The sequence below is a fragment of the Hesperophylax consimilis genome, chromosome 4, assembly GCF_061612785.1.
Source record: "Hesperophylax consimilis isolate HC1 chromosome 4, BYU_Hcon_1.0, whole genome shotgun sequence".
NCBI classification, from domain to species: domain Eukaryota; kingdom Metazoa; phylum Arthropoda; class Insecta; order Trichoptera; family Limnephilidae; genus Hesperophylax; species Hesperophylax consimilis.
This window is the reverse complement of record NC_142839.1, coordinates 22,282,438-22,300,537: the sequence shown is the minus strand read 5'-3', so window position 1 is coordinate 22,300,537 and position 18,100 is coordinate 22,282,438. Positions and strand designations below refer to the sequence as shown.

Below are 18,100 nucleotides of genomic sequence, written 5' to 3'. Positions count from 1 at the left end.
GTCAGAGCGGCGGCCATATTGTATTTTGGCAAAATAACTGCTTGTGATTGGTTGAATCCGATAAAGCGCGTTTTGATAGTAACTTTCTGTATGATATAGCGGATTTGGTTTCTCACTCGCAGTTTCAACATGGTTTTTGGTCGTGATAAGGAGGGTTTTGAAACTCAATTTTAGGCTCCTCTTGTTGCTCGCAAAAATGTGAACAAGATGTCATACTCAGATCATTTTGTCAAAAAATCTGATAGGTATAGCGGGTATAGAAATTATAGGATTCAAATTATACATCCATTTGGGTGTGCAGGTTTTACCAAAATACAATCGATATTTTGTAAGCATGCTAGGAAGATTTTTAAAAGTTCGAAATTCCATAAAATCGATACAAGAATGGTGTAACGACAAATCCGCGGTGGGTCTGCTGGCACACCACGGGTAGAAAGGTCAGCAATTGGCGGTGGATTTCTTGTCACACAGAGGTTAAGAAACCACCGCACCCTAATGGTCAGGTAAATAAAATAATCGTAACTTACCATTTACAGAGTAAAGTAATATACTCTGGAATGACCCCTTGGATAAAGTTTTACGGCCGAAAGTAGTTTAATTCGGGGCTCAGCAGAGTCACATACGTACATCGGACAAATCCGCGTATGGTCGTAAAATTTCGAGACCACAAAAAATGTCGATTCACGAGTGTAAGTAAATGAAATCCGATAATGTTATCTGGGCTTATATTTTTTATGAGGTCTGAGCACCTCAACATGGTGAAAGTTAGTTAATATATAATATGTGATAAATTTTATTGCTATCGTCCTGATGAAAGAAAACCATTTAGAATCGAAAAGCTGCGTCGCTTGAAATGACATCAGCCGTGAAATCTGAATACTGCCAAGTACCTATGCCTCGTATCATCTCCTTCCCACCATCTTGTGATTAAGTGATTAACTTACCACCACTGCCGATAGATAGCGGTGATTAGTGATTAACTCAAACAAATACATTTGAATTTATGGAATGCACATATATATTATTTATTGCATGAAAAAAGAGACCACAAGATTTTTTAAATAATCCGGTAATAACAAAAAAAAAAAAAAAACTGAAAAAGGATGAACACAATAAATGGTAGGTATAAAAATACATTTAAGTATATGCAGATGTATCACAAGCAGTTTCCGTTTTTACGAGCAGTTTCTGAGCAAAGTTGGAATTAAAAATGTATGTGTCATATTGCTGTTCGATTTTATCAATTAAAAACAAACAAAAAAATATTTTTTTCACACACTTCGTAGTTGGGTTCAGCCAAGCGCGTCATGTGTTACGCACTCGATCAAGTAGCACGGTAGCAGAGGGAGAGAACACTAAATTTATCATATGATCCCGTCGCGATGCGTTACGTTGTAATCAGTTGCGACGTGTGACAGAAAAACACATTTTTATTGTTTTTAATTGAAAAAAAATATCATCTCACAGCAAAATGATATTTCCATTTTTTACTCCAAATATGTTATAAAATGTTAATACCCTTTGGGTATGTACACCTGTATATATAAGAAAAGAGGAAGAAGAAAACAGAAACCAGTTATTAAATTGCAGATGGAATAAAAATATAGGTTCATAATATGTGATTTACAGGGGAACATTAAATTTGATGACAATAATCTACACGTTTACAAATATATACCGATAGTAAATGCATAATTTTTTTTTTTTTTATAAAGAAAGACAAACATTCCCGGGTTACGAATAACCTGACAATATTTGAAAATCTCCTACTACCACCACAGTAAGCTGAAAATGTTGCTTGTTTTGTGATGAAGGACTTAGCCAGCCGAGGAATTGAACACACTACGTCTGGGTGGGACCCAAACGCGATGTCAACTCGGCCACCGACCGAACATTTATATAAAACCAGTGCATGCAAATGTATATGTACATGTGTATACCTCAATGCACATGCTTAAATAATATAAATATTGCATAAATTTATTCTGCCTTAACTACCCCAGGTACACCCACACACTGGCAATACCTATGTTTGATTTTTTTGAGAATTTACTTTTAACTTTTTCTTTGCTATCTACATCTATTTCCCTTTTTAGTTAATTTCTTTCTCTCCGTGGTTTGTTCGTTTTGTTTCTTTCTCTTGCCACTTGAAGAGAAAGCTAAATTTTATGTTTTTATTCGATAAATAAATATACCTATGTATGTAACAAAAATGTATTAATAAAAAATAAAGATAATAGAAACCAACGCGGATAAGCTTGCTGACTGTCGCCGAGCTGCGGCCATCAAAAGCTAATACTTGGTGTGTAGGCAGAAACAAAGGTGGGCCCGCGCCGCTGTGGATGCTTCGCAGTGCGATTTGCAGCGGTATGGATGAACAATGTCTGCGACTCTTTTGTGCGCGATTTTTTACTAATAATGGATAGCTTCTCCTGTTTCTATTATCTATTAATATATAATGAAACATACCATTGAGAATGTGTGTAGTTTAATTTTGCTTGGTGCCATGTTCACTTCTGCTGAGTTAAGTCCGTTGATTCCCCTTTACAACTTCCACATCCTTTTACCATACTTTTCGTCCACCACCCCGTTGCACTGGAAGGTTAAGTACCAACAATCCCCATAGGATTTGCGGACGCAAGCTTACCTTTACCGCTGGTCCTTTACTGCTAAAACTTAAGGGATTTCTTAGGTTTATGATAGCATTGAAGGTTCACAACATACGCACCATAAATACGCAAAAACATTAATGCCGCACAGAAGTCCCAACTGCCCGGAGCCAGTGGGACCAAGAATTTCCCAATTCTGGTATATTGTGAGGCTGAAATATGTGGAGAGAGAAAGAGGAAGGGAAATAGGAAAAACGGGAAGTTGGGAAACATTCGACCATTCAAATCTTATAATTAATCACGGAAAAACCCATTTGAAGTAAATTGTTGAATCTGAAATGGTGGTCTTTTGCCAGGACTATACTGAGGGTTTCCATTTATTATCTGAACTAGAATCTGGCATCTGAACTGTACAAAAATTGATTGCGTAACCAAGGTACTTACATGTTACATACTAGGGTGCTTCTAATTGTCACTTTATCTAAAAAATCCATTTGCATCTTCTTTATAATACCTATCTTTGACAATATGAGAATGATATTAAATGAGTATTCTAAAATTACAATTACTTAACGAGTTTAAAAACTACTCAAAAGTTTATTCCGAGTTGTTGAAATACCTCCAAATTTGCTGTGGACATAATTTTAAATGAGTAGGTATTGTTATTTAATCTGATAATATTTATGATAAGTTATTAAAAAATATATATTAATTAAATTAAAGTCGCAAAATTAAAAAAATCCATTTTTTAGATACTTTGAAAGACTCGCATGGTATAATCATATTTTGCAAAAACCCACTACACACTTATACTTATACATTACACTTTAAAATCAGTTTGTTGGATAATTTGAATGACTCATGCAGTACAACAACCTTAAACATTGAAATCAGTTTTTTGGATAATTTGAAAGACTCTTTTAGTACTACAAACTTCATGCATTTTTAAACAGTTGAAAATTAGTTTGTTGGATAATTTGAAAGACTCGATAAGTACAACAAACTTTAAACATACTTAAACAGTTTTAAATGAGAGCCAAAAACAATTTGGATTATTATTATTTTTTTATTTATAGTTATTCAGAAATATAAAAAGGTTGTATTAGGACATATTATATTATGCATGTTGAAATATGTATATTATGCATGTTGAAATATGTATATTATGCACATAGGTACTATTTTAGGGACTACAATTAATAAATAATTAATTGTACATTATATTATATAATAAAATATTATTATAATAAAAAGTGACTTGTTGAGCTCTATTTAATATTGTTTATATCCGTTTAATATGCAAGATTATAGATTCATGTCATTGGAGTGAGGTTCGGGCGTTTACAACAAACCTGAAAGAAATAATGTATTTCGCCGATTAGTATTAAAATACACGCATTTTGATATAAGAATATTTTTAATTCAGGTTGTGTATAAAGTATTCACATATAAATAATATAGTCATCGAATAAAGTACACACTTTGTGGTTTGACATTTTGCAAATGAAAAATTTGTTTGAAACAACATTATTCATTTGTAATAATATAAGTCCTTAAACTACCTAGGCCGGCTGGTGTAGAATTGATATGATATTAATTACAATTGCAATCGCAATAGGTGAATCAAGAGTTGACTGTAAAATATTAATTGTGAAATTTGAAGTTAACACAACTATGGTTGGAGATAGTGAACATGAAGTAAGGAAGGAATCCGATTTACTCCTTTGATTTCTTCAAAGATGATGGTGGTATGATTTCACTCATAGGAGATATGATTTCACGCACAAGCTTCCATAACATCCGTTGGATACGAAACACACTGAGGGAACCGAATATGTTCACTGCACAGGCCTTCTACCCTGAGTCGATATTAATATCCGAACTGATGTTCATAAATCACGCTCCATAATAATACTGGTTTGACACTCACTTTTGTTGTTGTAAAATGTCACATACACACGTGGGTACAGTCAGATAATGATAGGTACACTTGTAGGTAAAACATAGGATGGGAAAACTGTAAGGAAAATATCAAAGGAAGATTAATAGTTGCGTCAACAACAATAAAATAATACTTCTTCAATAATTACATAATTACTTCGTGTTATCGTCTTAAATTAAATTAAAATAACCAACTTATATAACTAGGTGTACTATATTCGTCTGCCAAAGTAAATAATCATGGAATCGAATAGTCAAACCTTTCAGCTAAAAGAAGTTTTAAAACGTAGCTCCAGTCATCAATCGTAGGGATGTGTTCTGTCATCATCGTGAATTTAATATTAGTATAGCCCGTGGAGTGTTGACACACGGACAGGACTTTGTCAGATAGGTTGATTTCTTTATTTTCATCTGATAATGAAATCGCGTCAACGAAGTCGAGATTATTTTTTGGTTCCTGAAATTAAAAAAAACATAAACATTCACCTGTATAGGATTGAAAAATTTTCGCAAAGTAATTTCATTCTTGATTGCAAGCTCAAAATTAAATATACATTGACAAAAAACACCGAAGATATGAATCAATAGAAGTAATACTTCATGTAATGATATAAATCACCTGCAAATAAATATATCTGCTATCAAACATTATCTAATCTATAGATAATGTTACTTTCTACCCGGAAACCGATTACCAATATTTTTATTCTTTTAAAATTTGTGAATAACTTCATTGACTGCCCTCAAATGTTTTAAGTGCTATAAATATGTTGGATCTAACAGGCTCCACCATATTTTCATTGTGGAAACCACAGCACAAAGATTCACCAAACTGCAGTTGGTACATAATAAGTTTACTATACAGGCCTTTTGCGACATAATCATTCAAACTAATTGGTTCTAAATTTTTTTTTAATGTAAATTTGTTTGTTACCTAACCTAATCTAACCAGTTCCACTATATTTTCACTGTGGAAACCACAGCACAAAGATTCACCAAACTGCAGTTGGTACATAATAGGTTTACTGTACAGGCCTTTTGCGACATAATTATTCAAACTAATTGATTCTGAATATTTTTTAAATGTAAATTTGTTTGTTACCTAACCTAACCTAACCGGCTCCACTATATTTTCACTGTGGAAACCACAGCACAAAGATTCACCAAACTGCAGTTGGTACATAATAAGTTTGATGTACAGGCCTTTTGCGACATAATTATTCAAACTAATTGGTTCTGAATATTTTTTAAATGTAAATTTGTTTGTTACCTAACCTAACCTAACCGGCTCCACTATATTTTCACTGTGGAAACCACAGCACAAAGATTCACCAAACTGCAGTTGGTACATAATAGGTTTACTATACAGGCCTTTTGCGACATAATTATTCAAACTAATTGGTTCTGATTTTTTTTTAAATGTAAATTTGTTTGTTACCTAATCTAACCGGCTCCACTATATTTTCACTGTGGAAACCACAGCACAAAGATTCACCAAACTGCAGTTGGTTCATAATAGGTTTACTATACACCTATACAGGCCTTTTGCGACATAATTATTCAAACTAATTGGTTATCAATTTTTTTTCAAATGTAATTTTGATTGTTATCGTATGTTTGTAACTCAAGTACCTACTTCTATTATTTGTACAGGAATTATGTTTGTAATTCACCTACCTTACTAATGTACATACTCTTATTATTTTAGTAAAAGCATCACGGGCGGTCAATGAATCAATAATAATAAAAATTGATGCTTTCGGACGTTTGTTTAGTAAACTTTTGCATTGTATTGTGTCGTCGTTTCTGTAATTGGAAGCGTTTGTTTGAAGAATTCAGTTCAGCGATAAAATACTTTTTTGTTTTTTAATGAGTTTTATAATTCACAATTTACATTTGTTACGTATAAATTTTATTAAGTAGCGACCGGTTTTGACACGTCCCTGTCATTAACTAGCTATTTTAAAAACAAAAAATGTCTAGAAATTGTTATAAGTGAATGCCAAAGAAATACAAAAAATGATAAAATACTTAACGGTAATATAATGCTTTTAACAGAAAATTATTTGAATTGCCATTTTCAAAATTGGAACTGATTTTCCGAGATCGAGGTCGTCTCCTACGATGAAATTTCATATTTTTTACAAATCATATTAATTAGACTATGCTGAGCGATACTTCAGTGATAACGAATCATACTGAATTGTGTCTTCTACGATATCACGAGACACCATTGAATACGTTTTACCCAAGTTCACTTTAAAATAATTATTTAGGAGACGACCTCATTTATACTTGTATCGAACATCATATTACAACTAGATTAAAACTTGCTGTCATCCACTGGTCACTAACCTCCAAGTGAACACCTGCGAGTTTGATGATCCCTTTTTCCAAATTATAATAATACTCGACTTATTAAATGCATTAAAAACAATCTGTTACCAGGCGATTCAAGCCGCAAAAATGAATATTGAACACCTGCATTGAAAACTGTAAACATGTTTTGCAAGCTGACGTTGACATAACACGAACACTTGTAGAATATTTCATTCATTCAAGTTTTAAAACTAGTGAAAATCGCCGGTGACAACACGATCTGTTCTATAACTTAAACGTGTCCTCTTTAAAATGATTTACCTGAACATACCTTTGGGTCTGTATTCACTTTGGCAAAAACCAACATTTTTTCAAATAGAATACACTTCTGTGTGGCTGGAATGCGATTATTCTCCTTGGTTACAATGAACTCATCGTATCGAATCAGTTCTCCATGCTCATAAATTGAGAACTAGAAAATACAATAAAATTATTGGTCTTTCATAGAACTTTTCTCAAATATCCAACTGTTTTTAATTTGATTAACCTTGAGGTGATATATGACAAAAATGGGGCTAGAAAAACTGACCAAAAAATATTACTAAGTCTCTAGGTACGAAAAAAATATTTGATTAATTTCTGTTATTTCACAAATTACTCATTTAAAAATAATATATTGTATATTTGTGTGGAAGATACTATCAGTATCACCCTGGTGTAAGTCCACCATTCAGAATTGAAACATTACGTGAAATGGTTTATGCCGTGTTTGGTGAGTAGATCTGAATAGCCAAATCGGAGATGTCATAATTTCATTGTCTTCATACGGTTGGGAGCAGCTGGGGCTCTTGTGCAGTTTCAAATAAAAAAATACCTGTACTGACATAACCGTCTCATACAATTAATCAGAATTTCAAACCCAGATGGTTCAAAGGTAAAAGCATGTATCTTTAAGAAGGCACTGTTGGGCAGGTGCATATTTTTGAAAACTTAGATATTGTTTCACATATAATATGCCAACTTGTTAATTTTTAAAGTTTTGTAAGCGAGGTTATTCATATTTTATAAACAAATTCTTAAATTTAAATAAGTAATACTTACTTCTCCACAGCCGTTAATTTCGCCAATCATCCTTGAAATATTTATCTTATCCAATGTACATTTAACGGAATTTATTGCCGCCTTCAAGTCGGAGTCACGTTTGTTAAAATCTATGTCTTCAGCCACATAATATTTGTATTTATTGTTATATTTTAACAATTCAGACAGAAGAGCAAAGTACAGCGGTAACCTCCTCATTGGCTCCAAAAAGTTTTCTCGCATCGTCAGACTGGACTTGTCCTCCTGTAATCATATTAACCTTTTTAAATAATTGTTTTTTTTTCCATATGAACTTTTACATCCTGGGGTTTAGGGGTAAACTATCGCATGCCACTATAGAGTACCTACTCGACACACTAGGCACAAGAACATATTTTATTTTCACCGTTTACATACAAATTGCGTAGTAAACTCTTAGATAGTTTATTTAGCAAACGAATTTACAAATGATATCGACATTTTTAACATAACAAATTCGATGTTTTTAGCGGGGTCTTCTGTGACAATTTTCAGAAACAATAGCCAAACATTACCTCAAACATTAGCGCAAACATTTTTGTTTTTGTTCACATTCCGTCTCCTCCCTTTGTTGAAACATTGGGGCCCGGTGGGCGTGGCCATAGATATTTTGTCATTATTTTGTAGATCTCGGATGAGGAAAACGTTTGTTTCAAAATGAATTTTGACGAAGAAGAAGAAGAAGTTCTTACTGCTTTAGTGATCGCAGTTATTATTGCACCAGGGAGGAAACACAAATTTCGAGTTCGACCGTACCTTTGATCTCTTAATTTTAATTTATATCGGAAATCGAAAATAGATGACTGATTTGATTTAGGTAATTTCTTAAATTACAAACAGATTTCGAAGAATTCTCCGATTTGAATGTAAACATTGCGTTTTCGAACAAAAATATGAATGGGAACACTCCCTTTTCGAATGTTTGAACCAATGTTTGTGGTAGTGTTTGAAGTAATGTTTGACATCATGTTATAGAAACGGTCGCAGGAAATGCTGCTTAAAACACAATTAAATCATTTTTTACATCAAAATACTATTTCTGAAATATTAAGTTTATTACGAACCATTTGTAATGTAAGCAATCATTTTCTGCAATCAATGTGTAATACGAACCCCTGTATAATTTTTTTTGTTTTTTTCATGTACCCAATGTAAGGGCTTAAAAAAACAACAGGTGCACAAACGAGAAAATAAAATTTAAAAAAATTTCAACAAATTTTACAGTAGAGCAGTTGAACATTGTTTACACCATTTAGTTCGACACTTTTACAAATGTGTTATAATTTACCCACCTCACTCATTTTTAGCGTCGTATTTAGTTCTAAGTATTTTTCATGGACTTTCTCGTAGTTATAATACACCTCAAAATCTGTTTTCTGGAAGGAAAAGGTGGTTGTTAATAGACTTATTTAAATATTGATGTAATTTTTTGATGTTTTTACAAGACTGCAATAAATACTACACTATTTTGAAGGTGTATTCAAATGATTTTCTGAAAGTAAAGTAATGTTTAAACTCCCTCCTTAAACTTGAGTTATTTTCAATTAGGGAGGTATATATTAACAGCTTGGAACATACATTATTTTTAATATTGTTGTACACCGTCGTTGGACGGTTGGTTTGTATACTTTTTTATGACTATTCAATTTCCTTGACAGTAACCCTCTGTCTGCTGTACACTTGCTGGTGTTCTTACTTACTCTAATCAACATGTATTATTTGTTATCATTTTTATCACAAACAAAAAAAGAAGTGTCTTTAATAAAATCCTTTGTAAGTTTTATAGATATTGTAATAAGATTATTTACATGTAAATGTCAACAGCATTATTAGTTGATCTGTGAACAGTGGACTTCACGTGATGTATATTATTACCGAGTTGACAGCTCGCAACGCTCTGGCGGAATAAAAATGTATTATCAAACACGGCTACTGTTTTGACAGGATTGACCGGACAAGGAACACTGAGAAATATACAGAAAGATTAATGCAAAGTGGCCAATAAATAAATAATTTAGTAAAAATTCTGTTCAAACTTACATGTTCAACGAAAGTAGAGGCCACTAAACTCAAATCATTCTCACGGGATTCAAGTTCACGTAAAAAATGCACATGGAATGCGTACATTTTGCCAAGTTTCCGTTTCATTTCTTTTCCATGCTCTGCGGTCGCTTTGCTTAAAGTGTAAGATGTTTGGGAAAAAGTTTTACAATACTCCACCAGTTTTTCCAACTGAGCGACGTAGATTTTTTCACATATTCGCAACTCTCTTATGCGATTTTTAATTTTCCTGGAATTGGAAAAGACCACCGTTAGTCATATTACCTCATTTGGATTTTAAATTTTAATTATATATTTTCATTGCATTCATTATTAAAAATGGTTTGACACCGCTGATACGTTTCATGTACTTTAGGATCGCTTCAGTATTTAATATTGTGACAATAATTTTTTCGCTCTAGTATTATTAGCCGGAGTTCAAACAAGAATCTTTACTTAAAATGCTGAAGAATAATGTATCCACATATGTCACTGTAACTTGCACATACTTATCAATAGTTCGCCATATTTTTACATTTGCTTACCTAATAGTTATAGTATATATATATTTAAATGTATTTTTTTGAGTGAATCAGCAATTTTGTTTTTGTAGGATGTGTTAAGATTAAAGTATCTGCACATAATTATTTGTTTTTTGTTATTTTTGAAAATTTTGTTTAGTAAAAGTTCAAATTGTTCAAAAAAATATTTATATAAGAGTCATTATAGCAAACAGTACAAATTATCATGTTAAACTTTGGAATTTAAATACCAATACATTCAAATAAAAATTCTTATGTTATTTGTTTAACACGTTCTAGTTCTGTAAAAGCAATGTTTTCGTTTAGGTAAATGCAGACACCTCCATGAATATGGCTCTCTCGACAAAAAATTGAACCTAATTTATAACCCTTAAAATTGATAAATGTCGCTTCATCCTTTTGTAACCAGTGTTCGCTAGCTCAAAAAACGTCTATGTTTTTTTCATACAAAATATTTTCTAATTCTAAGATTTTATCTCGAATGCATTGAATATTGATGATTTTCCGGCTCTTGTGGGTAGCTTACTTGGCGGGTAAGCTTCATGGTGTGCAGGCTAACTCTGTATGTTAAGGTATAAACTCTTTTCGGTATCTAATTGGTTATCCGATAGAGCGGGTCTTTAGTGACATAAAAAATCAATTCTCAATTTTTCCGCTTTAATTTTTCTCATGTGCACTGAACATTCATCACTCCAAGCAAAGTGGTCAGTTGGCAGTTTTAATTTTAGTCGATCATTCATTTCCTCGCATTTAATGCATTGGATGTCGTTTCGACAGTTTTAATTGTCGTCGTCATATGTTCCGGAACAACGAGTGCATGCTTTTTCATTTCTGCAATCTTGTGATTTGTGCATGTATCCATTGCACTTGTAACACTTTAAAAGTGAAATGTTGTGGAATACTCGACATCTATCGCATCCAATATTTACTCTGCCTTCTTGTAACATTCTATGGTATGTTTTTCCGTCAACTTCCGCGAAAATGATGTAGTTAGACGTCACCTCGTTTCGTTTTGACTTCTTTAAAAATTTTATTTCAATTTTTGATTCAATTGTTTCTAGGTAATCATTTTGCATTTTAATTTTTGATGCAATTTCTCCCGGAGTGAATTTATCTGTTAACCCAATAATTTTTAGTTTGGGATTCTTAGGTTTAGGTGTATTTACGTAATATTTTTCTCCCATCTTTCAGATTATTTGCTCTTCCAGCTTCTTTGTTGCAGTTGTATTTTTGCATTCTACGATTACTGCTCCTCGTTTAAATTTTTTTATTCGGAGACACCGAAATTAACTGGATCTACATTTTGTTTTATTTCATCTTTCGTAACTGCATTCTTTTGTTTTTTTTTTATCTTTCGGCTTAAAAATGCCGATTGTTTAATGTTTTTTGCAATTTGATGCTTCTATATTATTTTTGTCTATTCATGTTATTTCCGCATACGATTTTATTTCCGCATTTATTCCAATATCTTCAATGTTTTCATCAATTTGAGCTGTGACAGCTTTATTTTCTTTAATAATTTATTCCTTGGTCTCACAAATATGTTTTGCCAGTGGTCGTAACTTTTTAATTAAATCCCCTTATTTTCCGACATTTCCGTGTTTATATGGGCGACCAAATCAAATAAGTTTTCCATAACAACATAAATAGTCTATCGATAATCTAAGAGTATAATCTTTTTGTATTACAGATATCTTTCATTTACATTCAGTAATTGTTATTTTTATTGCATTGAGATATTTTCTTACCGTTGTCATTGCATTTCTGTTGTTAGTAATTATAGGATCCAATTGTAATCAATCATCACTAACTTCCTCTGATTTTTTTGGGCTTGAAGGTTAATCTTCAGGATCAGACGCTACCTCAGATGTTGTACGTACGGCACGATCGTACGAAGATCGTACCAAGATAGTCTAATTTAAGAAGCGGTCTGTGCGTTAGACCACATTACTACGGCCCCGATGTTTACTTCGGCGAATTATAACTCTAATATAAGCGTGTAGAGGTTTACGTATTTATTGTCACACTTGTATTTACAATGTTTTTGTGAATTTTTTATTTTTTTGTCAACACCGAAAGTGTGAATTACACTGATTTTAATTTTACTCCTTTCAGCACTTAGTTTTACGTACGACAGCAGCGTTTGTTTATTTAAGAGAGTTAAGCTGCGAACTTTGTTTACGCCGTTTTTTTTTCAAAACACTATTATGGTTCATTCAGGTGGAAAAAATGAGAACATAATACTCAAAACACGCAAAAAAACTACGTAGTATTTCACAGATTGTAGTGATCCACTTCACTTTTTACCACACTTTTTTTTGATTATTACGGAAGTATTCAAATACGCGTCTGACGTTAACTCTAATAATAATAATAAGTACTCTATAATAATAAAAAATCTTTCAGAATTTGTCAGACAACATCAAAATTTTCCAACTAAGGGCATTACTTATATGTTGCCTACAAGCGAAAATATTAAAAATCCCTCTCAGTATAGACCCATTACATGTTTACCTACAATATACAAAATTTTAACCTCTTGCTTGACAGATTTAATGTATACTCGTTTTGATTAAAAAAATATTTTATTTGAACAGCAAAAAGGTTGTCGCAGAAAACGTATGGGATGTAAAGAACAATTAGTTATTGATTTCGTAATTCTAAAGTTCAAACTCGGAAGCGTAAATTAAATACTTCCTATATAAACTACCAAAAGGCTTTCGATAATATCCCGCACTCGTGGCTAGTCAAAATATTAAATAAATATAAAATTAACCCCATTATTATTAGCTTTTTGGTAAATATTATGTCCTTTTGGAAAACCGATTTTCTTATCAATTTAATATGTAAAAACATCGTAGTACCGGGCATTTCAATTAAAAAAAGGGATTTTTCAAGGAGACTCATTGAGTCCTCTTTGGTTTTGCTTAGCATTGAATCCTCTATCTAAAATGTTAATTAAAAGCAAATTTGGAATAAAAATTAGGGCTAAAACGAGGGAGAGTGGTACAATTTCGCATTTATTATGTATGGATGATATAAAATTATTTTCGAATTCGGAAAAAAATTTAGAGAAATGATCAAGGTAGTTAAAAAGTTTTCAGATGATAACAAAATGACTTTTGGTTTAGATAAATGCAGAACGATCCAAAAACGTAAAATTGTAGATGCGGATGAGAGTATATATAGAAATTTCAAAATTTTAATATTTAGGATACCCACAATCCCCACATATATCCCCACATATATCATAATCCACAATACCCACAATATTAGACCATACTAATATTAAAAATGATATTAGGATTAAATTTCAAACTAGGATCAGAAGAATTTTAAAATGCAATCTATCCGCTAGAAATTTAGAAAAAGCAATAAATACTTGGGCAGTACCTCTATTAACGTACTCATTTGGCATAATTAAATGGTCCAATACAGATTTAGATAACTTAGAACTATTAATTAGAACTACGTTTACAAAGTTAAATTGCCATCATCCAAATTCGGCTATAGAAATAATTAATTAACCTAGAAATTTATGAGGTGGAGGTATAGTCAAAATAACTTCTTTAAAACATAATCAGGTAGAAATACTAAGAATTTTTTCAATAGGAAAGCTAATAGCTCAGAAATGCACAAAATAATTTTCAAGGCAGATAGAAATATTACACCTTTAAATTTATACGACGAGAATGCCAACCTTTTTATAAATCCCAACCAGGAATTATTAGATTCCTTGTCAAAAAACTTCAATTATCTCAACCGTATGTTGACAAATTTTCGTCAAACAAATGGTTGAGTATTGGAGAGTTGAGAGCAGAAATAAAAGGATTTATTCTTGCCATTCAGGATAGAGTCATTAATACTAAAAATTATAGGAAGCATAATATAATTAGAGATACACATCAAATTGATGATTTATATAGAAAATTTTTGGCTTTTCTGGAAACTAAAGAACATATTGTATCAGGATTTTCTATATTGGCACCGTTTTTATTGGGCATTATCAAGTTTTAAAAATAATTCACCAAAGTTTGGTAATTAAACGTAACTTGATTGACTGCCGTAATATAGTACCATATTATGAATACAAACCAAATTCATTTTAAGAAAATGAATTTTATAAAATATATAATGATAAAACTATACTAACAGACCGAACGTTTAGTCATGGTCATATTTTATGTGTATGCGTAAGCATATATATGTACCAGCCTCAGAACAGAAATTTTCTAGTGAGGCGGGTAACTTACTTGTTTGTGAAAGGTAATATTATTTTTATAAACGCCCTGATTGCCGGCAATTTAAAAAAAAAAATAGACCCGATATAGTTTTACATGACAAAATTTAAAATAATAGCTATATCAATGATGTGGCTTTTCCAAATTCCTATAATATTCAAAAATCTGTTTCTTAAAAATAAGAAAATACACAAATTTAGGAAATGAGATTAAAAGAATTTGGCATTCTCAGATTATAAAAATATTACCATTTGTTATTTCGGCTACTGTATTTATATTACCTAGCTTTCTCATTCAAAATTTAGGCGTATATTAGGTCTGTCAAAGAATTTATTTATAAAAGTTAAAAAATCAGTCATTTTAAATACATGAAGGATTACGAAAGATTTTTTAAATATTTATATTGAGGGATCAGTAGGATTTACAGGTCCAATTAGAAGTTCTACCGAGCCGAACCCTCTGATATGAAAATATCTTGAGTCGGTGAATTATTTTCCCATTTCATATCTGGTGATTTGACTTGTTGTTCTTGTTTTATTTTGTATTTATTATGTTTATATAATGCACTTGCATAATGTGGATTGACTAGATGATCATTTGTGTAAAAGTGTGTGGAAGGGTTTAGTTTTTCCTCTGGGGAAGAATTAACCCGGACATAAAGTCGGAAATAATAAAATAATTATTAAGAATTCTTTTATTGTTTTTTTTTTATTTATTATTTATTATGCTTATATAATGCATCTTCATAATGTGGATTAACTAGATGATCATTTCTGGAAAAATGTGTGGATGGGTTTAGTTTTTCCTGTCGGGAAGATTTAACCCGGACATAATTACACAGATTTAACCCATAAAGCAAATAATAATACTGACAAATAATTTTAAAATCTATTACTACCACCACAGTAAGCGGAAAATATTGCTTGTAACGTAATGGAGGACTGAGTTAGTCGAGGAGAAATATCATATTTTTGATGAAATAAAACTAGTAGTTCTGTGAACATTTGACTTTTGCGTTATGTTGATTATTCCGATTTGATAACAAGTAACGCTCATGCGAACTCTGGTGGAGTAAAAAGGTGCAAACCAACACAATTACCATCTTGATAAGATTGATATTACACGGACCACACATACAAATTTACAGACAGACAAAATGCAAAACGCTGGAGTTAAAACAGGGCTATTAGTAGTTTAAAAATTATTAACCAGTATTACAATATAATGGTTATGGTTTTTGTTTTATCTGATTTTATTCATTTCTTAACCCATTCCAGCGTTTTAGTTTCATATATGACCGGGTGACCATATTTTATAAAAGTTTTTTATCTTTTTTCTATCATGCGAATATACGTAATTTTTATGACGTTCTAAAGAGAAATAATAATTCTTTACAGTTTGCCTCAAATATTTATACTTAATGCCATTAATAAAATCCGAAAAATAGCCAAAATGAATAAATCATATTTCGCGTCACTATCGTAACAATCGGTGATTTTTCAAAAAGATTTACTGCATATTATGTTAAACCCATTTGGAAAATTAATTAAAATAAAACATTTAGTTCTAAATTTTTTTAATAATGCTCAACATGCACTTAACAAGAAATAAAATGATGAATGATTTGTAAAGATAACAAAAATATTGGAATATCAGACAACCAACCTTTTGTATTTTTCAGGCTTGTCGTAAGGCGAGTAATCTTCAGATAGATAAAATTCATCTTCAACGGAGGTTTTTTCTTCCATAACTCTAAAGCCATTCAACGAAGATTGGGCAGAAAGTGACACAACCAGCGTAGTGAAGGTCTTACAGCGTTTTGCGTTATTATTGAAACAGTCGAGGTGATAACAAATACGTTACATGAAATGCATTATCTTTACGATAAAATTTTGTTCGATTTGATTAATGCAAACAATACATCTTATAGATTCGAAAAATATTTATTTTAGAATACTATCTTCCCTCAATATAGCATACGGAGAAAAATGAGTACGGCTTTTTTATCAAGATAGAGTTAAAAATGTATATATTTTACCGACATGTACAACATTATCTGAGTATGAGAAACAAGCTACTAACACATTCACTGATAAAAAAGTCGGCAAGGTTTTTGAATTTCTTAGTATACATTATACCCTTTGCAAATATTAGGTGAAAAGTCCCGATAAACTGCTTTTTAGCAGTTTGTCTAGCGGGTTCTTTCATTATAAATCTTATTATAGTGAGTTTACAAAAAAAATTACTGAAATATAGCAAAAGAAAAATTATGAAAAACATAAATAACAATTTTATAAGTCTTTAGAATAATATATCATTGAAAGCTAATACAAATTAATTCTTTCAGTAAGTTCACCAATTGTTTGTTTTGGGCACATTTTTTAATTTCAGCAGGTAACATATTAAAACAACTGGGAATCATATAGTTTAACGTTCTTTGTCCATATTTATTTGTATGCTTAGGAACAATAAGTCATTCATTAAAGTTAAAACGAGTATTATGATTGTGTTCTAGCCTGTTTATATATAAGGGGTTATTTATGTGCCGAAATATAATTTTGTACCACAGAATTGCTCTCACTGAAAGAATTTTGAGACTCTGACAGAAGTATTATGCCTTTCTTTGTTTACATTTTTTTTCAGCTAATAATTTAACCAATGAATAATTTTGCACGGATCGAACATGGTCAATATATGTTTTTTACATGAAAATTCCCAAGCTGTTATTCCATACCTTATAACAGATTCAGCTAGAGATAAATAAATTATTCGAAGTGTGCAGATTGGAACAAAAATTTTTAGTATATACAACCTGCTTACAATAGATCTAATTCGTGAACAAACTTTGTTTATTTGTATATCTCACTTGAAAAAGCAATCAATATTCACACCTAAATGAACATATTCTTTTACTAGTTCCCTATTTTCACATGTACACATTCTGAGGTATGGGTCTTTATTTCTGGTGTAATATATACCTTAACATTAGGGGATTTTATGTGTAACAATTCAGTTTTTTTGGCATTTATAATTAAGCCAGAGTCATGAGACCATTTTAAAAGTTCAATGTACTCTTTTTGTAAATGGTATATATAAGTTTGCAAATCACTGCTAGAAATCACTAAAGCAGTATCATCCGCATATACAAAGTGCTTTTCATGTCTAAAAATGTATTTTATAAAAGATACAGTATATTATACAGAATTGGACAAAATATGGAACCTTGAGGAGCGCCGGCAAAAAACTTTTTTTTTTTTTGCTTAAAGAGTTTAAGAGTTTTAATTTCATG

General features: G+C 31.4%; 1 protein-coding gene across 2 annotated transcripts; it reads right to left on the bottom strand.

The window, feature by feature from the left end:
• Window positions 1–3,782: 3,782 nt before the first annotated feature.
• Window positions 3,783–16,593, bottom strand: LOC149424359 (uncharacterized). 2 transcript variants are annotated; one of them, XM_089631296.1, is made up of 7 exons: window positions 16,477–16,593; window positions 10,029–10,278; window positions 9,281–9,364; window positions 7,971–8,213; window positions 7,201–7,341; window positions 4,811–5,007; window positions 3,783–3,961 (listed from the first exon to the last, which is right to left on the bottom strand). In XM_089631296.1, exons 1-7 carry the CDS (start codon window positions 16,557–16,559, stop codon window positions 3,928–3,930), a joined length of 1,032 nt encoding a protein of 343 aa, XP_089487422.1. In that variant the 5' UTR covers window positions 16,560–16,593; the 3' UTR covers window positions 3,783–3,927. The 2 variants fall into 2 exon arrangements, with proteins under 2 accessions (XP_089487422.1, XP_089487423.1); XM_089631297.1 differs by lacking the exon at window positions 3,783–3,961 and having other exon boundaries at window positions 4,879–5,007; window positions 7,191–7,341.
• Window positions 16,594–18,100: the final 1,507 nt, after the last annotated feature.